Source organism: Chiloscyllium plagiosum, chromosome 15 (assembly GCF_004010195.1).
Source record: "Chiloscyllium plagiosum isolate BGI_BamShark_2017 chromosome 15, ASM401019v2, whole genome shotgun sequence".
In the NCBI taxonomy this organism is placed as follows: Eukaryota; Metazoa; Chordata; class Chondrichthyes; order Orectolobiformes; family Hemiscylliidae; genus Chiloscyllium; species Chiloscyllium plagiosum.
This window is the reverse complement of record NC_057724.1, coordinates 58,662,284-58,684,359: the sequence shown is the minus strand read 5'-3', so window position 1 is coordinate 58,684,359 and position 22,076 is coordinate 58,662,284. Positions and strand designations below refer to the sequence as shown.

The 22,076-nt window shown below is 41.3% G+C and overlaps 1 protein-coding gene across 2 annotated transcripts in view; it reads left to right on the top strand.

The window, feature by feature from the left end:
- Window positions 1-12,039, top strand: part of fgf16 (fibroblast growth factor 16) — a 14,251-nt gene extending 2,212 nt beyond the window's left edge. Inside the window, exons 2-3 of one of the 2 annotated variants that reach the window (XM_043704989.1) lie at window positions 549-652; window positions 10,598-12,039. In XM_043704989.1, coding sequence (XP_043560924.1) covers window positions 549-652; window positions 10,598-10,843 — 350 coding nt within the window. In that variant the 3' untranslated portion in view covers window positions 10,844-12,039. The remainder of the gene's footprint in view (window positions 1-548; window positions 653-10,597) is intronic. The other variant, XM_043704990.1, reaches the window with a different exon arrangement.
- The last annotated feature ends 10,037 nt before the right edge of the window (window positions 12,040-22,076 follow it).

Genomic DNA, 22,076 nt, shown 5'->3' with positions numbered 1-22,076 from the left:
GACAATCTTTTTTAAAAATCCCATTTTCTCAGTATTTCCTCAGTCTGTCATTCGGAAGCAATGCTGCTTTTCCGAGCAGACATTGCACGAGCTATTTGAAGGTCAATCAAATCAAAGTAAGAAATGAAACCTGAAAGAATAGCGAATTTTATAACTAGAACCAGACCCTGGGATCTGATCCTACATTTCAGTCTTAAACACGTTCGTCTTTTAAAAAAATATCATCACCGACACCCTTTTTCAACTATTTGGTGACAACTACATAACTTCTGTAACACAAAGAAAGCCCTAACAGTCTTCCCTCCTGAACCCTAGTCACGCTGCTTAGTGAATTGAAGGAAGACTTGTTGGCCACTAGTTTCTCCTCTGGTCTGTTTGGCATCAGCTGTTCTGTTTGACTATTACTGGTCTGGAAAGTTGTCCCGGGTTCAGGAATGTCCAATAAAATATGCATAGTACTCATTTTTACAGTGCCTTCGGGCAGAACGTACTTACAAATTGGGTGAGTATGATCACTGACCATTTCCACTGTATGGTGTGTTGTGCAGGGATCCTGGAGTTCATAAGCCTAGCGGTGGGACTGGTCAGCATTCGTGGGGTGGACTCGGGACTTTACCTGGGGATGAACGAGAGAGGCGAACTCTATGGGTCGGTAAGTTCGACATCGTTTTCCATATCCTTTTCACACCGAGAACCAAGCAATGTTTCAGCAGGCGTTAAAGACTGCAATATAAGGAAAAAAACTGATTCCTACTTGTTTCTGTGTCAATCAACTGGTTTGTGTGATATGTGTGTATTATCTAACTGAAGCGCAGTACAGGAAAGTTTGCTTTGCTTGTAAGGCAAAATAAGGCGATTTGTGTCCCAATTTCAATTGCCATCATGGACCTGGACTTGTGTTTCCATATCATTCGTTATTTCCCACGTACCTACTTTCCCACAAGTGGTTTTTATTTCCATTCTCATATTCGAAAGATGCAATTAAATATAACCCCAGCTGTACTGTAACTGAGGATTTCCTACAGGCAAACTTCAGAAGGTACTGCTCAGTTGCTGTTCCGAATGGCAAGTTACCTTAGTGTTTTAGTGCACTCAAACAGCTGAGCCACCAATCCCTCTGTCTCCCTGAGCCTCTTGGTCTCGCCTCGAGGTGTCCTGCAGCCAGTAATGAAAATTATGTTTGTGATTTTGAAAGAACATACAGCAGAAAAGTGCAATTGTTTCGAGTTGACGTTGTTAACTGTGGAAGTCTACTGAAGCAAATCCCATTGCATTTGTCTCTCCAATCAGTTTTACATGAGGCAGTTTTCAATTGTAAGGTGCTGGGGTTACTTAAGATAACCTCCCTAAAATGTTCATTGAAAATATTTATTCAGTGCAGATCTACCATCTGTTGCAATGTGATCTTGCCATGGCTCCCAATACTGTGGCGCATCAAGCAGAATTCTGAAGCCTGCTGTTCTTGGCTGGTCCAGACCTGTGTCTAATAGTAAACCCACTATTAAAAGCAATAACGCCCTTTAACTCAACATATCAATCAGGAACAGCAGTATAGACTTGTCCCTTCCCTTAGAAGTTGCTCATTGTTGTCAAACACCAACTGTAATGGTATTTCAGGAGAACCAAAATATATATTTCTGGTATTTTTCAGTGTCTCACAGGGCAGAATATCCCTATATTACTCACTCTTCTTGACAGACAAGGTGATTATTGCTGAAGGTTTTGCTTAAAACATTTATTTCTCTCGGGTGACATGAAATTATTGTATTATTTAAGTATGTTAGCAATGGAAATTGCACCCCATTCTTGCAATCTCCCTATATTTGATAAATTAACTCTTACATTGTATGGGGCTTATATTGGAACCAGGAAGCACTTTATTGTGCAGGAGTTTTGCAATACACACAAATATATAAGTAGAAAGGGAACTTGCATTCATGTAGCAGCTTTCTGAAATGATCCACTGCCAATGAAATACTATTGGCTTATTGCCAATTGGGAAATACAGCAGCCAATTTGTTGACAGCAAGATCCCACAAACAACAATTATATGTCTCAGTGATGTTGAGTAATGAGTTGTTGAGTAAAATATTAGCCAAGACACCTGAAGATACCTTACTCTTCTTCAAAAAGTGCCAAGGAATCTTTTATGCCCAGAGGCAAACTGGAACTTTGATTCATCATTTCATTTGGAAAACAACACTGTGCATAGTGCAACAATCTTCAGCACCTTCACTGAAATGTTAAGCTAGATTATGTGCTCAAGTCATTGGAGAGAATTGCTTTGACTCAATTGACTCGTACCATTAAGTCAAGATAAGCACCATTCAATTTTGGTCTGGAGCATAGTGGCATAAAATGACTCTCAGGCATTTTGGAGCACTAACCTTTGGTTTTACTGAGTGAAGGGCAAGACTATGGAATCACAATTGCGATTCTCTGCAGTGTTAAGATGTATATTGGTAAGTTTACTTTGCCATGATGACCATTCCTGTGGCTTCTAGCAGTGAGATTCAGAGTAATATCCAACAGTAGCACCTGGGCGAAAGTGAGGACTGCAGATGCTGGAGATCAGAGTCAAGATTAGAGTGGTGCTGGAGAAGCACAGCAGGTCAGGCAACACCCAAGGAGCAGGAAAATCATCCTCATTCCTGATGAAGGGCTCCTGCCTGAAACGTCGGTTTTCCTGCTCCTCAGATGCTACCTGACCTGCTGCGCTTTTCCAGTGCCACTCTAATCTCAACGGTAGCACCTGCTCAGTCTCGCACTCTGATCAATAGGTTTCATTGCACCACAGCTAAAAAAAGAGAAAACAATGTAGTGGAAACAAGAACAAATGAATTCCTCATCTTCACACTTTCCACATTGATGTCTGCTATTCATTTAGCTGTTGAAATCTTAACATGAAATCTTAACAGTGTACCTGAGTTGAAAAAGAATATCAGTTTGGATAGGAGGTAACTCACAGCACAGGCTTGGCTTCATTAACTGCTGCTGTAAATAAATGAGATGGGACAAATCACATTTGATTTTGATCATATTTTTCTAATGCAGCAGGATCCAAGAGCAGAAGACAGTCCAGAGACAGGAATTAAACAGCTAAGAAAATCAAAGAGTGAGATTTAGGAAAGGAAATCATGTGAACCAGGATCTAATTAGTGGCAGGGAGGAATATATAAAGATGATAAGTGTTTGCCTGACACAATTCTCAACATATTTCATATTATCTGCAAGAGCTTTTTTTAAAGAACATACTTTGTATCCCAAAAGCTAGGGAAACTTTTTAGAAATAAAAGCAAAGCTACAGGTTTTAGAATTTGAATTTGTTTTTTAAAATTGTAGTGGTCTTGATTTCAGAAATCCTCTTGGGATCAGTCTCGCATCCCTTTCATAGCTTGATTTCAAATACAAAGGGAGTTACAGATTTCCAGTGATCTGATTGCTTCTGTAAGACAAGAATTGTTCCTACAGTGAGTGCATAGTTTTTCACTTGCACAATAGATATTCAGTGAAAGAAGGACCAACTTATTACAGAGGGTTCAACAGCCATCTATCCTTTCAACTAAAACTAATCAGATGTTAGCTGGGGTTCAGCAGTGGGTTAGCATTAAATTATAAAGAATGGTATATGAAGGTGATGAAAACTTGTAAATTAGATAATTGTAATATATGTGACATTTATTATATGCTTTTAGTAACAAGTATACAGTCATAGGGATTCTATAAGTCACCAGTCCCTTGAAATCCAATGCTGAAATGCTTTAAACAGTCCACCTCTCTCAGCTGTGCCTTTGTGGCAGCTACTCCAAGTTTTAGTGCCTCCCTTGGCAAAGAGCCCTGGATCTTGGAATGGGCTAATCTGCAGTAAAGAAAAGAGCAACTCTTTTACACTGGAAGACCAGCAAGATTCAGGTAGTTTTTTTCAGGAATTGATGGTTCTCTAGGTGCAGTGGATGTTTGTCTTGGCATGCATTCCTGGGAACAACTGAGAGAGCCCAGATAGTACAGCTGCTTGTAACATCTGATTCAAAGAGGTAGAGGACACAACTGATATTTTTGTTATTGGGTTTCCAGTTTAAAGAGTCTCTAATCTAATGAAGTATTACCATTGTTATAAATTCAGTGAGACTGGCAGAGGGTTACTTTTAGTCAGTCTATGAACTCCCAAGCTTACTCAAGTGGATTTTGTGTCAGGACAAGTGCTTCTATAAACCTAGCTTTGTAACAGCAGGATTTTAATAATGACATTCCTGTGTAATTATAAACATTATACAAAAATATGAATTTACTTGTTTTCAGCATTTTCTTTAATTACCATCTATCATTAAAAAATACAGATTATATGTATCATTCAATGCAATGAACATAAACTTTGCCCCAACAATCATATTCGCCTCATTGGCTCAGTCCACCACATGAAATGTTTATCTGATGTTGTGCAGTTCACAGAATGATAAGGTCATTGCTCACGTGGTGAATACCTCATCAATGTACTTGTCAATTACTATTCTTCACATCAAACAGGAGACAGTCATTTTAGACGGACATACATTTAGGTTTAGAACAGGTTTTTTTTAAAGCTCTTTTTGACTGTTTGAAAACAACTAATTAAAAGCTTCGGTGTCAGTCTGAGACTTGAGATGGCTGTGCTTCCCAACCCCCTCCGCCTTGTGCAGTTCTCCACCGTCTGGTGTCTGTACGGCTGCTTCCTGCTCCCATCAGAACAGGATGGGTCTATTGTTAATACAAGCTCGATTGTTCAAAAGGCAACAGGTTTCCACTGAATAGGACTGGTCCTACCAGTTCTTCTTTCTCCTGCTCCCCCACCACAACGATCCATCCCAGGACGGTGTACGCAGTGCTCCCTCTAGCGTGCTGTTAGTGAACCAATTGAACTCATCCAAACTGGAGCAGGCAAGTACGAATATCAAAAAACGCAAAAAATGCTGGAAACTCTCAACTAATCTGGCAGCATCTGTGGAGAGGAAAGGCAACAACCTGTGTTAAAAAAAAATAATATTCCGCAGCAATTTTCTTTGTGTATTCATATTTTGGGAGTGGAAAACAAAATCTTCTGCCTGAAAATGTTTTGCTCTAGTTCTCTTAGGACACCCATGAATGCCTAGAGTAGAAATATATCAGTCGTATTGTTGGACACTCTTGTTAAAGGTAACACATGCAGTCCTAACACGATCTTTGTCACATGGCCTGCTAAAACGTAGTTATCCAAAAAAAATTTACACTCTGTCCTTAATCATAAATGTCAAATTATAACAAATAAAGGAGTTTGGAATCGCCCTGATGATCCTTGCCTCTACAATTTTCCTATTCATAAAGATGAAATTAATGTTTGTCACACTCAGATCTGAATTTTCACAATGATGGTGAGGGTATCCAGGTTAGCCAAAACACAATGGGAGCACTAATTCTGGCAGTCCCATCCTCGGCATTTTCACCAGCAAGGGTTGGATCTGGGATGGTTTGCATTTTGCACATCCATAGCTCACAGAGGTGAAAGAACATGTTATCAGTGCAGCTGTCTTCACTTGGGTCCAGTAGTCTGTGCAGTTGTCCAAAACATGACCTGTGTACTTTAGACCTTTCAGGATAAGGACTAAAGCTGCCTGAGTTCTTTGAAGAGAAAAAGGTAGCCTTTTGGACAGACCCAATGACAATTTGGGAGAGATCAAGTGCTCTTTGGGATTGTTAGAAGTAGACATGTACATAAAAAATGGACAAACACATTGGAATGGTCCAGCTGTTGAGAAAACTCAAGCTGCTTAATTCTCCTGACCTTTAATCTTTTGAGAAGACTGCAACATCCAACAAAAAAACAGTGCTTACTATTTGCTGTTTCTGCTGCACTGAAGAAGGGCTCATGCCCGAAACGTCGATTCTCCTGCTCTTTGGTTGCTGCCTGACCTGCTGCGCTTTTCGAGCAACACATTTTCAGCTCTGATCTCCAGCATCTGCAGTCCTCACTTTCTCCTGCACTGTTTTACCCTCATTAAAGGAGTTACGTTGCAGGACCGATTTCACAACCTATTATTAACAACAGTGGGGTTCCTGTGATCCAAAATTTGATTAACAGTTCTACGTGCTCTAGTGCCACTATGAACAGAAATGTTTGTTTTTATAATGTTTTAACTAGTTGAAAATGTCATGAATGGGATTTTTAATCAATGAGGGTATAATTTCAAATAATGAATTCATCAATGCATTTAAAAAATATTCTTATTTCCCCTCAACATGGATCCTGAGCCTGGGCATGTGGATACTGGCTGAGTTGACATGGGGGATTTATTATAAGGGCAAAGTGTGGTGGTGGATGGCATGAGGGAGCACCATTGCTGTATAGGTGCTATAAAAGGTGAAGCAATAAACAGGGGCTTAGGTTGGCATGGTGGGTATGAAGGGTCAGGAAATGGGGAAGAGGATATGAGGGGCATGGGGCAACATAGATTCGGCATGGGGAACCTATTGTCAGGAGGGAGGGGGATGGTAGAGAGTCCCTATAGCTGCCTCTGAACTCTTTCAAGGAGCTGCAGGCCCACTTCCTGCTAACACCCACCCCCAGAATTAAAATCCAGTCACACTCTCCAAAATTAAGTTAGCAGAGCTGGGAATTTACTCTACTCAGTGCTGATGGCAAAACTCAGCTTACAGCCATCTTGTTAAACTGTTCATTATGGAGTATATGAAAGTTGCCAACAAGTGTTAGCAAATATTATTCTCAAGAAGTATCATAAATGCACTTGCTCTTATTCTTGTCTGCCTTTCACATCTACTAAATAGAGAATGCTGCTGACTTTTTCCCTTCAATAGGCCTTGGTACAGTGCTCAATTGTCCCTGCCGTCAGAGACTGGGTCACTCAGAACATGTAGAATTGTACCTGTGTGTTTTAGATGTACTTTTACCAAATTGAGCTAAATATGGTGAACGCAAATGATAAGGCCTTCAAAGGGAGAGAATTCGAATACATGAGCAGGAATGCCTTGCTGTAATTGTACAGGGCCTTGGTCAGACCATACCTGAAATACTGTGTGCAGTTTTGGTCTCCTTATCTGTGAAAGGATGTTCTGGCTATGGAGAGAGTGCAATGAAGATTTACCAGACTGATTCCTGGGATGCAATGACTTATGTCTGAAGAGAGATTTGTTCAGCTAGAACTATGTTCACCGGAGTTTAGAAGAATGGTTGTTGGTGCCAGAGGGTGGGAAAACCTTATCAAAATCTATAAAATTCTAACAGGATTAGACAGGGTAAACACAGAAAGGATGTTCTCAATGACTAGGGAGTCCAGAACCAGGCGTTACAGTTTAAGATACAAGATGTGCCATTTAGGATTGAGATGAGGAGAAATTTCTTCATCCAGAGAGTGATGAGTTTGTGGAATTCTCTGCCACAGAAAGCAGTTGAGGCCAAAACACTGACAGTTTTCAAGAAGGATATAGTTCTTAGAGTGAAAGGAAGTCGAGGGGTACAGGGAGAAAGCAGAAACCTGATTCTGAGTTGGATGAGATGATCATATTGAATGTTGGAGCATGTTTGAAGGGCCAAATGGCCTAATTCTGCTCCCACTTCCTATGTTTCCATGTCTCTAAAGTCTTCCCCCTCACTATTTAGGTATATGTGGTAACATACCATCCTCAACAAAGTGTAACAAAGGCAGTAGGAGTGATGATGAGCATTTACTGTCAACCAGTTTTTTCACTGTTTCAACTGCATATTGGAAATTCCATTCCATTATTTTATCAAACAAGCAAAGTGATAATTTAACAGATAGCATATTTATAAGCATCTTCAGCAAGCCTGCCAGTGCAAGAAAGATAAAGCTTGCATATCGATGGTGTCTTTCAAGTACTCAGTCCTAATGCTCTTTATGAGCAGTAATATACAATTCATCTGAAAGATAGAACCTGTGTCAATGCTGCACTTCCTGAGTGATTCCACAACTGGTGTGGAGGACCTGTTTAGTACTGGATTCCTGATGAAGGGCTTTTGCCTGAAACGTCGATTTTCCTGCTCCTCAAATGCTGCCTGACCTGCTGTGCTTTTCCAGCACCACTCTAATCTAGACTCTGATCTCCGGCATCTATAGTCCTCACTTCTGCCCTGTTTGGCACTGGAGCCCATTAACCTTGACGGGCTGGTTTGGTGAGCTGGGGGCACTTGTGTCTGATGGGCTAGACACGTCAAGGGTCTTCTGGCCAGATGCAAGAACTTCCAAGGGCCAGAGGGGCTCAGGCATGGTGGAGTTGGAGAGCCCAGCTGCCTTTGCAGTGTCCTCAGAGGAGACTGCTGAGGGGTCTTCAAGTTGTTCCTCCTCTGGGCGAATTACTCCTGGCATCTGGAGCGCATGCCAGGTTCCTTGCCCCTCCATCACCATGCCTTCTGCCTGAGGACCAATAACTGGGGCGATGGAGTGATTGCAAGTGTATCTCTCCAACAGAACCTGAGAGAGCTGGGTCTCCATGGCAACTGTCAACCTGTCCATGGAAGCAGCCTGCCTACCTGGGGTTGAAAAGGTGCCCGGTCTCTGCCACGACTCCTTTTTCCCATGGCCACATGCTGACCTCACACTGAGGTGCTCACCAGATTGTGCTCCCACATTTTTCAGGCCTAATGCTCCCACGCCCCCCCCTTCCACCCCAACCTCCCACTATCTGGGGTGATTGTCAATGCTTCCTCTGAGGTCTTGGTACCCCTCATCCTCTAGAAGTTGAGTCGTCTTCTAGGGAAGCTGGCTGGAGCAGGCTGTTACACAGAGAGATGGTGAAAATGCTGGTGATACATGCGTATCCAAAAGAGGGATGATGTTACGGTCAGTGGTTAGAGGAGGTGTGCAATGGATGTCAGTGACAGCAGAGTAAGAGTTGCAGGGGAATGGTCCTTAGATGGTCGACAGGACATGGATGTTTCAGCATCACTGCGGGAACTGTCCTACTCTCCTCTGGAGAGGGACATGATTCTCTTCTCAAATGGCGCCCTCTCTGCCCTGTTTCAGGCTGTTCCCTCCTGTAATGAGAGAAGGACAGGGAATGAGTGAGATGAAAATGGGTGGCATAGTTATTAGTGATGGTGCAATGGTGGAAGGTGGTAATTGTTCTGAGGGCGTGAGTAGGTAACACAGAGGGCATGCAGGGCAAGTAGTGTAGGTACAAAAATAGAAATTGCTGAAATAGCTCAGAGCTCTGGCAGCATCTGTGAAGAGAAATCAGAGTTAACATTTTGGATCCAGTGACCCTTGCTCAGACCCAAAACCTTAACTCTGATTTTTCTTCACAGATGCTGCCAGATCTTTTCCAGCAATTTCTGTTTTTGTTTTTGATTTACAGCATCTGCAGTCCTTTGGGTTTTGATTTAGTAGCGTAGGTGATTGGGGTGGGACAGGGGAAATGGGTGATGGAAGCTATTACAGATAACAGTGACAATGACTGAGTAAAGGCATTACCCACCAAAATTCACTCAATAAGTTTTCTTCTTCCTCTCCTTCCTACTGCATCTTAGTGTACTCCCTGATTCCATAACTGGGCTGGAGGGTGCCTGCTCTGCATGAGAACCCATCAGTCCTGGAGATTTGGTCAGATGATCCATGGACACTTATATCTGGACAGGCCAGACATGCCAAAAGTCTTCTTGATCCTCCTCAGCCTTGGTGAGAAGTGGGTTCAGCAGTGGGGATGGAGTGAGTGTGACATAGCTGAGAGAAGTGTGTGACACTTACCAGAGTGCAGGAGAGAAGGTCATTGACCTTCATGTGGCACTTTTGGCCATTCCTTGGCATTCTGGAGAGGGCACAGACCCAGGTGGCAACCTCCAGTCAGGCTACCAGAGTCTGGTGTATGGCCTCCTCTGCCAGATGGAAGTTGGTCTCTATGTGGATACTGCTGGGTGGTGAGTTGTTCTGGGACTGGCATGTTGCTAGATTAGACATGACTGACACCATACAATGGGGAAAGCTCTTAATGAGTTTGGTATGATACAGTGAAAGGTTCACAATAATCCCTCTAAAAAACCCATGCAACTCAGACTTGGCCAAAAATAACAAGATTCCCTATGCTATTGAAAAGCAATGATCTCTGTGTTAGATAAAGTACAATTCTGCTGGCATGCTTAAAGTTATAGCAGAAAATATCACTGCTGTTTGGAATATGTAAAACAGCGTGTACTTTTGCAATTTACCTGACCCTCCATTGTTTGATTGCTCTCTATTGAAGGAACCCAGTTATCTGACATCTCACTCAAATAGTAAATGTTAAAACTGAATAGTGTAAAATTAAAATGATAGGCATCTTAGGTTTTCTATGAAGTCTCACCTGCCTGGAATGACTTTGGGTCTAATTTTAATTGTGCAGGTAGGTAGGCTTGTAATGGGTAAGATTTTAATTCATTTTTCTAATTGCTATCAGATGTGAAGCATTTTTTAATTCACTCACGGGGCACAGGCATCACTGGGCTGGGCTGGGCCAACACTTATTGCCTATCCCTATTAGAAAAATAAGTTCAACAATTTATTAAGTAGAATAATGACAATACTTAGCATCTAAATGCATCTAATGTACATTCCAATTAATATCTTTTCTCTATTTTCAGAAAAAGTTAACATCTGAATGCGTATTTCGGGAACAATTTGAAGAGAACTGGTATAATACCTATGCATCAACTTTGTATAGACACACAGATACTGGGAGACATTATTACGTGGCTTTGAATAAAGATGGTTCCCCACGGGAAGGATACAGGACTAAACGGCATCAAAAATTTACTCACTTTTTACCTAGACCCGTGGAACCTGAAAAAGTTCCAACATTATACAGAGACCTCTTGAACTATAGTTGATAAAACTCTGCTGCCTTGCATGTGTTGTACATACGCGGGAGCTTTAGCTATTCTGGGGAGCAGTGCCAACAAGGAACTCGTGGCCATTTCAGAGACGACCACTTTGGTTGAATTCGTTACCACTATTAATACTATCAAGCCTTTGTGAAGTGCACAGTCCCAGGATTTTTTTTTTAATACTCACACATCTATATTCTCCACTGAATATTGCTTCTAGATATTTGTTAAGGAGGCAAGGAACAAAAAGACTCGGAGACAATGGACACTTTTATTGCTGGAAAGAAACAAAAGGCCACGAAGTGGTGATAAACGCTGCTGCAAATAAAGAAGCTTTGAGCTAAAAGTTATATATTTATCAAAAGTTGATATATTTCCGATCTGTGGATGACACACTGCTGAAAGCAGATATTTACTATGCGACATGGAAGAGAAGAGCCAACAAGATATAAGATTCCCAGTCTTTAGAATGGGCTAAAATTATGACATGGACACTGTACAAATGGACATAATATTATTTATAGAAATGTCAATATTATATTTATTTTATATATTTATTTATTACATAGACTATATTTTTAATGACAATGTATAGACCAGATTGCAGTCTGGAAGGATTAGATCCTACTGAAATGTAAATGACCACTTTTAAGTTATGAAGATCTATGAATGTTGAGTTCAAAAGATTATGGACCATAAATAAAACACTTTGTTCAAAGCAAAACTTATATTGTACAATTAACATGTTGCTTGTTCACTCTTAATAAAAAGAAATCATGATTTAAATTTAACATGTAACAAATATTCAAACATGTTTCTAAATCAGTTGTTGCAAAACTCTTATTTTCCACCAAGTTAGACAAGCGGGATGTTAATATTTGTTTAAAATAATTTGCAAGTTTTCTTTATACCAGTAGTTTAACATATTTGACCAGTTACCTTTAGTTATTGCTTGTTTGCTCCTCTTTGGGCCAGTTTCAGAAATAAACTCTCTTTCCAATGTAAATGAGCTCATGATGCTAAGTAAAATATTAACAAACCTTTATTCATTTCCAAAAGTGAAGGACTTGCCATGTTTCCAGTAATTTTTGATGTTTTAATTTTTTGGTGCATAGCCCTGTATAATCATTCACAGGATTCAGCTATTTTTCAGATGGAGTCAAACATTAAAGTACTTTGACCCACGAAACAAGTCTTAGTTGTATAAGATTAAACAAAGAATTGCAGATGCTAGAGATCTGAAACAAACAAAAACGAAAACTGCCAGAAAGATTCAGCAGCATCTGTGGAGAGAAAATAAAGTAAATGTTTCGAGTGCATTGAAGGGTCACTGGACTCAAAACAATAACTTAAGTTTTCTGTCCACAGGTGCTGCCAGACCGGCTGAGCTTCTCCAGAAATTTCTGTCTTGGTTGTACAACACAGGCTCAGTGGGACACAAGTTTGCAATTTAAGCTGGCAAGACCCTGACCAAATTACAAATAAAAATACAAATAAAAGAGGAAGGAATTTTAACACAAGAAGAAAAATCGTCAAATAACCTTTTTTTAAAATAGGAAACAAATGCACGTTCCTTTTTAAGAGATAAAAATTCTGTCTACTTAAAAATAAAAATGCAAACTCTATGTTTGTAGTAGATTTGAAAATATTGAAAATGCACCAAGTTAATTGTTAGACTTCAAAACTACTAAGTTACCATTCCCCCTAAACCTCCCCAGGAAATATTCTGCCTCCAACACTCATAACCCCATTTGGTGTTCATGTCATTAAAGAATGAAGGAACAATGTATTCAAAGGCTTTTTGCTGAAAGACCTTTTGGAGCGGTCAGATGTTTGGAAGTGGTTTGGTCACCTTTTGCTAATTTTCCATAATGGCATGTATGAATGCTATGCTGGTGGTTGCAATTGAAATCTATTTAATGTGGTTACACAATCGCTGAAACAGCTGAGGATGTTCACAGTAACCGATATCACCTGCCACAAAGCAGCAGACCCTAAGCTACGATATTTAATAGTGCCAGAGTGTTCTATCATTAAAAAAATTGCACTCTCAGGTCAAAATGCAAGTTCACGTATCACAGATATATTCCAATGTTTTGTGTTACTTAGCAGAGTTTGGTTAAACTTTCAGAATAGCAGCAAGGTACTGAGTGGTCTTTTAGGATAAGGGCGACAGTGTTTTACCAGGGAATTGAGATTTCAAACAACCCAGAATGATTTCATGTTTGTGCTTATCGGAATGAAGGGAAATGAAACACTTTCCAATTTTGCACCTGGTGGTAGCATGAAACATTCCAGAGTGCATGCAGAGTAAGGCTCCTCACCTTCCCTCCCAGAAATGTGCCTTTAATCCTGTAACCATAAGAATATAAGAGGATGAGAACGAGGAGCAGGAGCAGGCATGTTCGTCCCTTGAGCCTACTCTGCCATTCAATACAATCATGGCTGATATTATCGCAGCCTCAACTCCACTTTCCTTCTCATGCTTTATAACCCTTCAACCTAATACTAATTAAAGTACAGAGTGACTTTTCATATTCCATACACCAACATTCATTGGGGTCTATGAAAGGAGATTATAAATATGAGCCAAATTGCTGCAGGTTATTCTACTATAATGCACGTTGGGGTCCTCAGGGCAAATTGCTTATAACGCAATTGATGACTTGTGGACATTGTTTGGATAACGCAAACTTTCTACTGAATGGGTATAGCGATTTTCTACTAGCAATCTTCCACAGCATGATTTTTTATAGCAGTTTTCCATAGTGCAATTTTCTAACGTAAGGTTAGAGAGGAACACAACTGGCATGTAATAGCAGAATATCCTGTACCTTTTATGTTGAACTCACTAGGTAGGGGTTTGTAATTACAGCACCTTAAGCGAAATCTACATTCACAGGGAACAGGTTGAGCCCTGGGACAGAAGTCCTTCCTGGAGGTGAAAGTTTGGTCTGTCACTTAATATTCTGGCCAGTAATTCCAGTGGGTTCTTGGAAGTGGTGTTTCAAAGTCGAGACAAACAAAACAAATGAAAAAAATAAATGGGTAGAGAGACATTTAAATTTATGGAGAAAATATAATATGCTTCAGGTTTTACTTATTAATTGATGGGATAAAAGAAAAAAGGTAACAATTGAAATAAATAAAAGCATTTTGAGGAAGGTCAGAAATAGAATTGGAAAGCAGAAAAGTAGATTACAAATAGCAATATTCAAACAGGAAATAGAATGAAAAAAGACAGGAAAATCAATAAGTATTTAATAGGGGATCAAATTGCTCAAGAAAACAAAGCTTTTGTTTGACAATGAAGTAGAACCCCAGAGCCACTGGTTCACGTTTTATGAATAATGTACAATGAGCAATCCCATCAGCAGTATTATTGAGGAGGGTTATCACTGTAATCTGATTGAGTAAATTGAGGTGGTATAATGAACTTTTAGCACATTGCAGAATGACCCTTAGTGGTCCTCGCTGGGCTTTCTTTGATAGAACCAATAAATGCCACAGCAACAGACTGCACAAACTAGACAAAACCAGAAAACCCTTGCAAAAAGTGCCAGAGAGCTGTGCAGCTGTAAAAGAAATCTCAGTTTCTTCGATAGCTTGGAAGAATCTGCAGAACATAGACAACGACGAATCAAAGGAAATGTGTTACAAGTTTATACCAACACAAAGTAAGAACAGCTTACCTATCCAATCAATACTCTTAGGAAGAAATGACATTGGAGATAAGGTTGTGAATTCAATTTCAGTGATTTTGGTTATTTCACATGGAACAATTTAATCATTTAGATACTTTTAGTGAATTAAAATATATTATGTAGTATATTGCAAACATGTCAGAAACAACATGAGGCAAAATCACGTCTAATGAAACACTAGCAGATCTCGTGTCATTTGTCATCATGAGACAGAAGCTATGTTGTAAAGAGGAGAATGAGTGTTGCTCTGGGTGAGGGTGCCTCCAACACAGGCACTAAGCAAGGTTTTGCAATCTTTGAATATAAATGATAGGCGCCTATCATCTGGTTGTAAATCTATTGAATTGCAGCACACCTCAGTAGGGAACTTCATTTTGTATAATATTTTCTGTAACACCACTTAAAGATCTCTTAGAGAAGAAGAGGATTTTGGTTGCAGTGTGTGCTGGAAGGTTTTAGAACATTGAACAATACAGCGCAGAACAGGTCCTTCGGCCCTCGATATTGCGCCAACCTGTGAACTAATCTAAACCCATTCCCCTACACTATCCTATCATCATCCATATGCTTATCCAGGGACTGTTTAAATGCCCCAAATGTGGCTGACTCAATCAAATTGGTAGGCAGGGCATTCCATGCTTTTACCAATCTCTGAGTAAAGAACCTGCCTCTAACATCTGTCTTAAACCTATCACCCCTCATATGGGAAAGGCATTCTAAGCGAGGAGAATGTAACTAAGCTGCCAACAGGGCCCAGAGCACAATCTGAGGTTCTCAGAGTGGTGGGCTTGCTGCAGAGACTGGACAAGAGGAGAGATGTCCTCTTCTCCATCAGGAGACTTTCCAAGGAAGACATTGCAATGATTGAGGAAGCAGAAGGTAATGGGGGACGTGCTAGCCACCCACACCTAATGACCTGAATGTCACATTGCAAAAACCTCAGTGACCTCACTTGAGTGTTCAAGATGAGTGAATGCATTTTCAAAAATAATAGGATGGATTTTCTGAGGAGCGTCAATCTCTGCTACCGAGTTTGCTACTCTGCCCCCTTTTACCAAAAGAAGAAAACTCTGCGTTTCTGAGAGTGGATTCGAATCAGGTCTCTCTCAAAAATGCAGAGTGATACTCCTATTGGGACAGCTGTTCATTGCACAGACTTTATGAGGAAGGTAAACATTACCTCCTTTGCACAGCAGGCAACTGCCACTTTCTAAAACGCAAAGAGCGTGACAGCCTATTTGACAGCTGCTGTCAAACCGTTAAGTACAAGGTAACTGTAGTGCTAACACACAGAGAGCAGGGTTCCAAAGGGGGTGGATAAGTAGAATGCCAGCTGGGGATAGGGAGGTCATCGGGGTAGAATATCCAATGGGTAGAGGGGTAGGATGCCAGTTGGGGATGGGTTAAGGTGCCAGGGTTACGATCCTAAAAGGGTAGGGACAAAGTTTTCAGATAAGTAGAGTGCCAGCTGGCAGATGCCAGATTGGTGAGCTGCCAGAGACAGGGTGGATGAGAGAAATTGGGAACGGTGATGGGGTGCAGGAAGGGAGGATGGGTGCCAATTAGTGGGTGTTATGGTCTGGTGGTGGGGGTCAGGTCAGGTCAGGTGGGGGGGGAGCAGGGCTTTGTTGCTTCAGTTTAGCTTCAGTGCAGGTGGGGGAACATGGGGGATGTTGGGACGGAGTAGGGGTAGGGGTCAACCCTGGTTGGAGGATGCTGAGTTAGGATCTTGGAGATGAATGCGATCTGGGGGAGGTGTAGTTGGGGTGTATGAGCTAAATATGGAGTCTATTGAATAGTTACTAAGTTTTGACTGTATATTTAATAGTCTAACTTTACTTGAGGAAATATTTTACTTAATCTTACCAGAACCCTTGGAAATCTCCAATTTTTGTGGAGAACATCAGTGGTTCAGAGACTTCCAGAGGGTTTCAGATAGAGATGAATTTTTCTCTGGATTATTCAATTTTCTAGGCACTTCCTTCAGAGTCTGCTCCAATGGGGATTCTCATGTGCTACTTCTGGAATAATGACTATCCAGTGACTGGAAATTCCAAGCCTGTATCCTTACAACTGAACCAACAGCCTCATATACTGGTCCACGCAACGCACAGTCTTTCCTGACCTACCAACAATTTCTATCAACACAGACCAACCCAACAGTCACAGTTTAACATCACTGTCTTACACGGAGCACAGTTGCAAGCCTCTGCCACTCAGTTTGCTCAAACTGTTGCCTATTTAAGGGAGGCGATGGTCTTGTGGTATTATCATTGGACTGTTAATCCAGAGACCTAGGTAATGATCTGGGGAACCAGGCTCCAATTTGAATTCAATAAACATCTGAAATTAAGAAGCTAATGACAACTATAAATCCATTGCCAAATGTCAGACAACCCTATCTGGGTCACTAATGTCCTTTAGGGAAGGAATCTGCAGTCCTTACCTGGTCTGGCCGACATGTGACTCCATACCCACAACAATGTGGTTGACTATCAACTGCCCTCTGGACAATTAGGGATGGCAATAAATTCTGGCCTAGCCAGCGACGCCCTCATCCTGTTACAGAATAAAAAAAATTAACCAATACAGTCACCTCCCTCCAACACATGCTGCCACACTGCCTGATACACTTCCCGGTCTCCTGCAGAACTTGGTGGCACATGTGCTCAGCTGGGTAGCTCAAGAGGGGGTGAAAGTGAGTACTGCAAATGCTGGAGATTAAAGTCAAGATTAGAATGGTGCTGGAAAAGCACAGTAGGTCAGGCAACATCTGAGGAGCAGGAAAATTGACGATTCGGGCTGGAGCCCTTCATTATAGAGTCATAGAGATGCATAGCATGGAAACAGACCCTTCGGTCCAACCTGTCCATGCTGACCAGATATCCCAACCCACTCTAGTTCCACCACCAGCACCCGGCCCATATCCCTCCAAACCCTTCCTATTCATATACTCATCCAGATACCTTTTAAGTGTTACAATTGTACTAGCCTCCACCACTTCCTCGGGCAGCTCATTCCATACAAGTATCACCCTCCGAGTTAAACGGTTGCCCCTTAGGTCTCTCTTATATCTTTCGCCTCTCACCTTAAACCTATGCTTTCTAGTTCTGGACTCCCCGACCTCAGGGAAAAGACTTTGTCTATTTACCCTATCCATGCCCTTCATGATTTTATAAACCTCTATAAGGTCACCCCTCAACCTCCGACGCTCCAGAGAAAACTCTCCTAGCCTATTCAACCTCTCCCTATAGCTCAAATCCTCCAATCATGGCCACATCCTTGTAAATCTTTTCTGAATCTTTTCGAGTTTCACAACAGCTTTCCGATAGGAAGGAGACCAGAATTGCAAGCAATATTCCAATATTCTAACCAATGACATGTACAGCCGCAACATGACTTCCCAACTCCTGCACTCAATACTCTGACCAATAAAGGAAAGCATACCAAACACCTTCTTCACTATCCTATCTACCTGCGACTCCACTTTCAAGGAGCTATGAACCTGCACTCCAAAGTCTCTTTGTTCAGCAACACTCCCTAGGACCTTACCATTAAGTGTATAAGTGCTGCTAAGATTTGCTTTCCCAAAATACAGCACCTCGCATTTATCTGAATTAAACTCCATCTGCCATTTCTCAGCCCATTGGTCCATCTGGTCAAGATCCTGTTGTAATCTGAGGTAACCCTCTTCGCTGTCCACTACACCTCCAATTTTGGTGTCGTCTGCAAATGTACTAACTATATCTCTTATGCTCACATCCAAATCATTTATATAAATGATGAAAGAACCCAGCATCGATCCTTGTGGCACTCCACTAGTCATAGGCCTCCACTCTGAATAACAACCCTACACCACCACCCTCTGTCTTCTCCCTTTGAGCCAGTTCTGCATCCAAATGGCGAGTTCTCCCTGTATTCCATGAGATCTAACCTTGCTCATGAGTCTCCCATGGGGAACCTTGTCAAAAGCCTTACTGAAGTCCATATAGATCACATCTACCCCTCTGCCCTCATCAATGCTCTTTGTTACTTCTTCAAAAAACTCAATCAAGTTTGAGAGTCATAATTTCCCATGCATAAAGCCATGTTGACTATTCCTAATCTGTCCTTGCCTTTCCAAATATATGCATATCCTGTCCCTCAGGATTCCCTCCAACAACTTGCCCACCACCGATGTCAGGCTCACTAACTGGTCTATAGTTCCCTGGCTTGTCCTTACCACCTTTCTTAAACAGTGGCACCACATTAGCCAACCTCCAGTTTTCTGGCACCTCACCTGTGACGATCGACGATACAAATATCTCAGTAAGAGGCCTCACACTCACTTCCCTAGCTTCCCACAGAGTTCTTGGGTACACCTGATCACGTCCTGAGGATTTATCCACTTTTATGCCTGTAATATAGACATTTTTTAAGTTGTCACCATCTATTTCTCTACATTCTGTATCTTCCATGTCCTTTACCACAGTAAATACTGATGCAAAATACTTGTTTAGTATCTGCCCCATCTCCTGTGGCTCCACACAAAGGCCACCTTGCTGATCTTTGAGGTGTCCTATTCTCTCTGCATTACCCTTTTGTCCTTAATGTATTTGTAAAAACCCTTTGGATTCTCCTTAACTCTATTTGCCAAAGCTATCTCATGTCCCCTTTTTACCCTCCTGATTTCCCTCTTAAGTATACTCCTACTGCCTTTATACTCTTCAAAGGATTGATTCCTGATGAAGGGCTTTTGCCTGAAATATTGATTTTCTTGCTCCTCAGATGCTGCCTGACCTGCTGTGCGTTTCCATCATCATTCTAATCTTGAGGTCAAGAAGGGGCATTAGCCTGAGTGGTGAAATTGAAAAAGGCAGTGCTGGTGTGAGTCAGTGTTACAATCTGCCTACTCTGCATTTCATTTTACACCCTTGTAATCTCTCACTACTTGACACTCAAACAGGTTAGTCTGGTAGGGTATGTACATGCCAGGGACACCAGTTTGCAACCAAGACAGCATCTGAAATGCCAGGTGCTACAGGGTTGAATTTTGCAGACCATGCATTCAGTTGCTAATCCAATTCAGAGTGTTCACAGAGAGTGAAACTGCGATTTTGAGACGTGACCTCACTAACATCCGACTACCTAACTGTTTTATGTACATGTCTGTTTGGGGCTGGGTTACCCCAGAGAGTGACCAACATAATGGAACTCTTCAGGATTGAGGCATCCCATAACTACGGCTGCTCCGCCCACCAACAAAGCAACTGAATGGCCAGATTACACTTCAGAGGGTTAGAGCCCATCAGTGACAGCAACGCAGGGTATTCTTTCCTTGATGAGGTGGGGGTGGGGTGTGTTGCTTAGTAAGCAGCACAACTGCCCAATATCGGTCACCCAAAGTATTAACATCTTCTATTGGCATTGAAGAGGCTGTAAATTAAATATTTTTGCATTTCAATTGGTTCTTCTGCCAATTAATTTCAATCTCTAACTGCTGGTTACTGACCTTCCTTCCACTGAAAATAGTTGTGCCCCACCTACATTAAACCTTAAAGATTTTGACTGTCTCTATCAAATCTCATTCTAAACTTCTCTACCTAATGGTGAATAATTGGGTTAATCTCCATTCATCATAGAACTGAAGTACTTCACCTGTTGTACCATTCTAATAAATCTCCTCTGCATCCTAAGGCTTGGACATTCTTATTAAAGCATGGCTTCTAAAATTGGCCACAATATTGTAATTGGACACGTCCAGTGCTTTCAAAGATTTCACTCCATTGCTTTGTACTGCATACCATAATTTCTAAAGCCAAGGAAACCATTGCCCTGCCTCCTTAAAAGATTTGATACTTACATTCCAAGTACTTTTTTGTTTCCACACCCCCTTTAAGATCATCCTATTCCATTTTTTTTGTCTCTCCTTACTGATGCAAACCATTTCATACATCTTTGGGTTAAATTTCATCTGTCCTGTATCTGCATATGTCACTAATTGTCCATGTCTATGGTGTCAATGATAATTACCTAATAATCACCCACACATCAATGAGTTGATTTAAAACAGTGAATATGAAAGACATTTCAGCACACCAAGAAAATTGTGTGTGCGCAGCTTGCAGACCTAAAGCAGACTAACTCCAAGATAATGTCACAACATTGTACACATAACAAGACATGGAGTCCTTAAAGAGGAACTATTTAAAGAGGAACTCTCTCAAAGTCAGAGTGTATCTGTAACAACCCTATTCTTTTGAAAATAATTGTTACTTATTTCCAATAACAAGTGAGCCTATCAATCTCTAGAAGTATTGGACACATGTCCAGATATCATGATGGTGACTTTGTTTGGATGCATCATTAATTGCCTTGGTTAACAGTGATAGTCAAAGTTTTAATGTTTCTGTTGTTAGGCTTCTCTTTCACGGACTATGATTGCTGTTAATTGTGGTGCATTGCAGCCAAACCACTGACTGTGACCATTCCATAAGCTGTTTCAAATGGGCCAACTCTGTTTTGCTCTGTAAGTTACCAGCTCAGTTTGAAGCTTCTGGTTTCACACCTTGGATCATCTAATGCTCTCTTCCTTTCCTCTTCAAATGATAGTCCTTTCAATAATAAGACCTTGAGCCACCGACCAGTAGCAGGTCAGTCAATGAGGTCATGACTGATTAATCATTCTCAACTCCGCTTTCTTGTCTTTTCCCCTTAAGCTTCCTTTTACTGATTAAAAATCTGTCTCTCTCAGCCTTGAATATATGTAATAACAAAACCTCAATAGCCCTCTGTGATAAAGAATTCTACAGATACACCAGTGTGTATCCTCATCTTGATCTTAAATGGGCAAACGTTTATTACGAGATTATACCTTTTGGTTCCAGATGATCCCACAATGAGAAACAATCTTTCTGTACCTAACCTGTCAAACCCCCTAAGAATCTTCTATGTTACAATAAAGTCATCTCTGATTCTTCTAAACTGCATCAAGTACAGGCCTAACCTAGTCAATGGCTTCTCATAAGATATTCCCATCATACCTGGATCAGAATAGTGAACTTTTTCGGGACAGTGGCAGTACATCTGGGTAAAGGGACCAATGATGTCACAGCATTCCAGTGGTGTACTGACTCGTGCCTTGTAAGTTCAGCAAGATCTCCCTATTTTTATATGCTATCGCCTTTGAAACAAAGAATCAAGAGTGTGGTGCTGGAAAAGCACAGCCGGTCAGGCAGCATCCGAGGAGCAGGAGAATCGACATTTCGGGCATAAGCCCTTCATCAGGAATGAGGCTTGTGGACTGGGGGGCTGAGAGATAAATTGGAGGGGGTGTGGGATGAAGGTAGTTGAGAATGCAATCGGTAAATGAAGGTGGCGAAAAGGTGATAGGTCAGGGGGGGGGGGGGTGGAACAGATAGATGGGAATGACGACAGACAGGTGAAGAGGGTGATGCCGAGATGGAGGCTTGGGACTGGGATAAAGTGGGGGAGGGGGAATGAGGAAACTGGTGAAACCCACATTATTCTTGCGTGGTTGCAGGGTCCCAAGG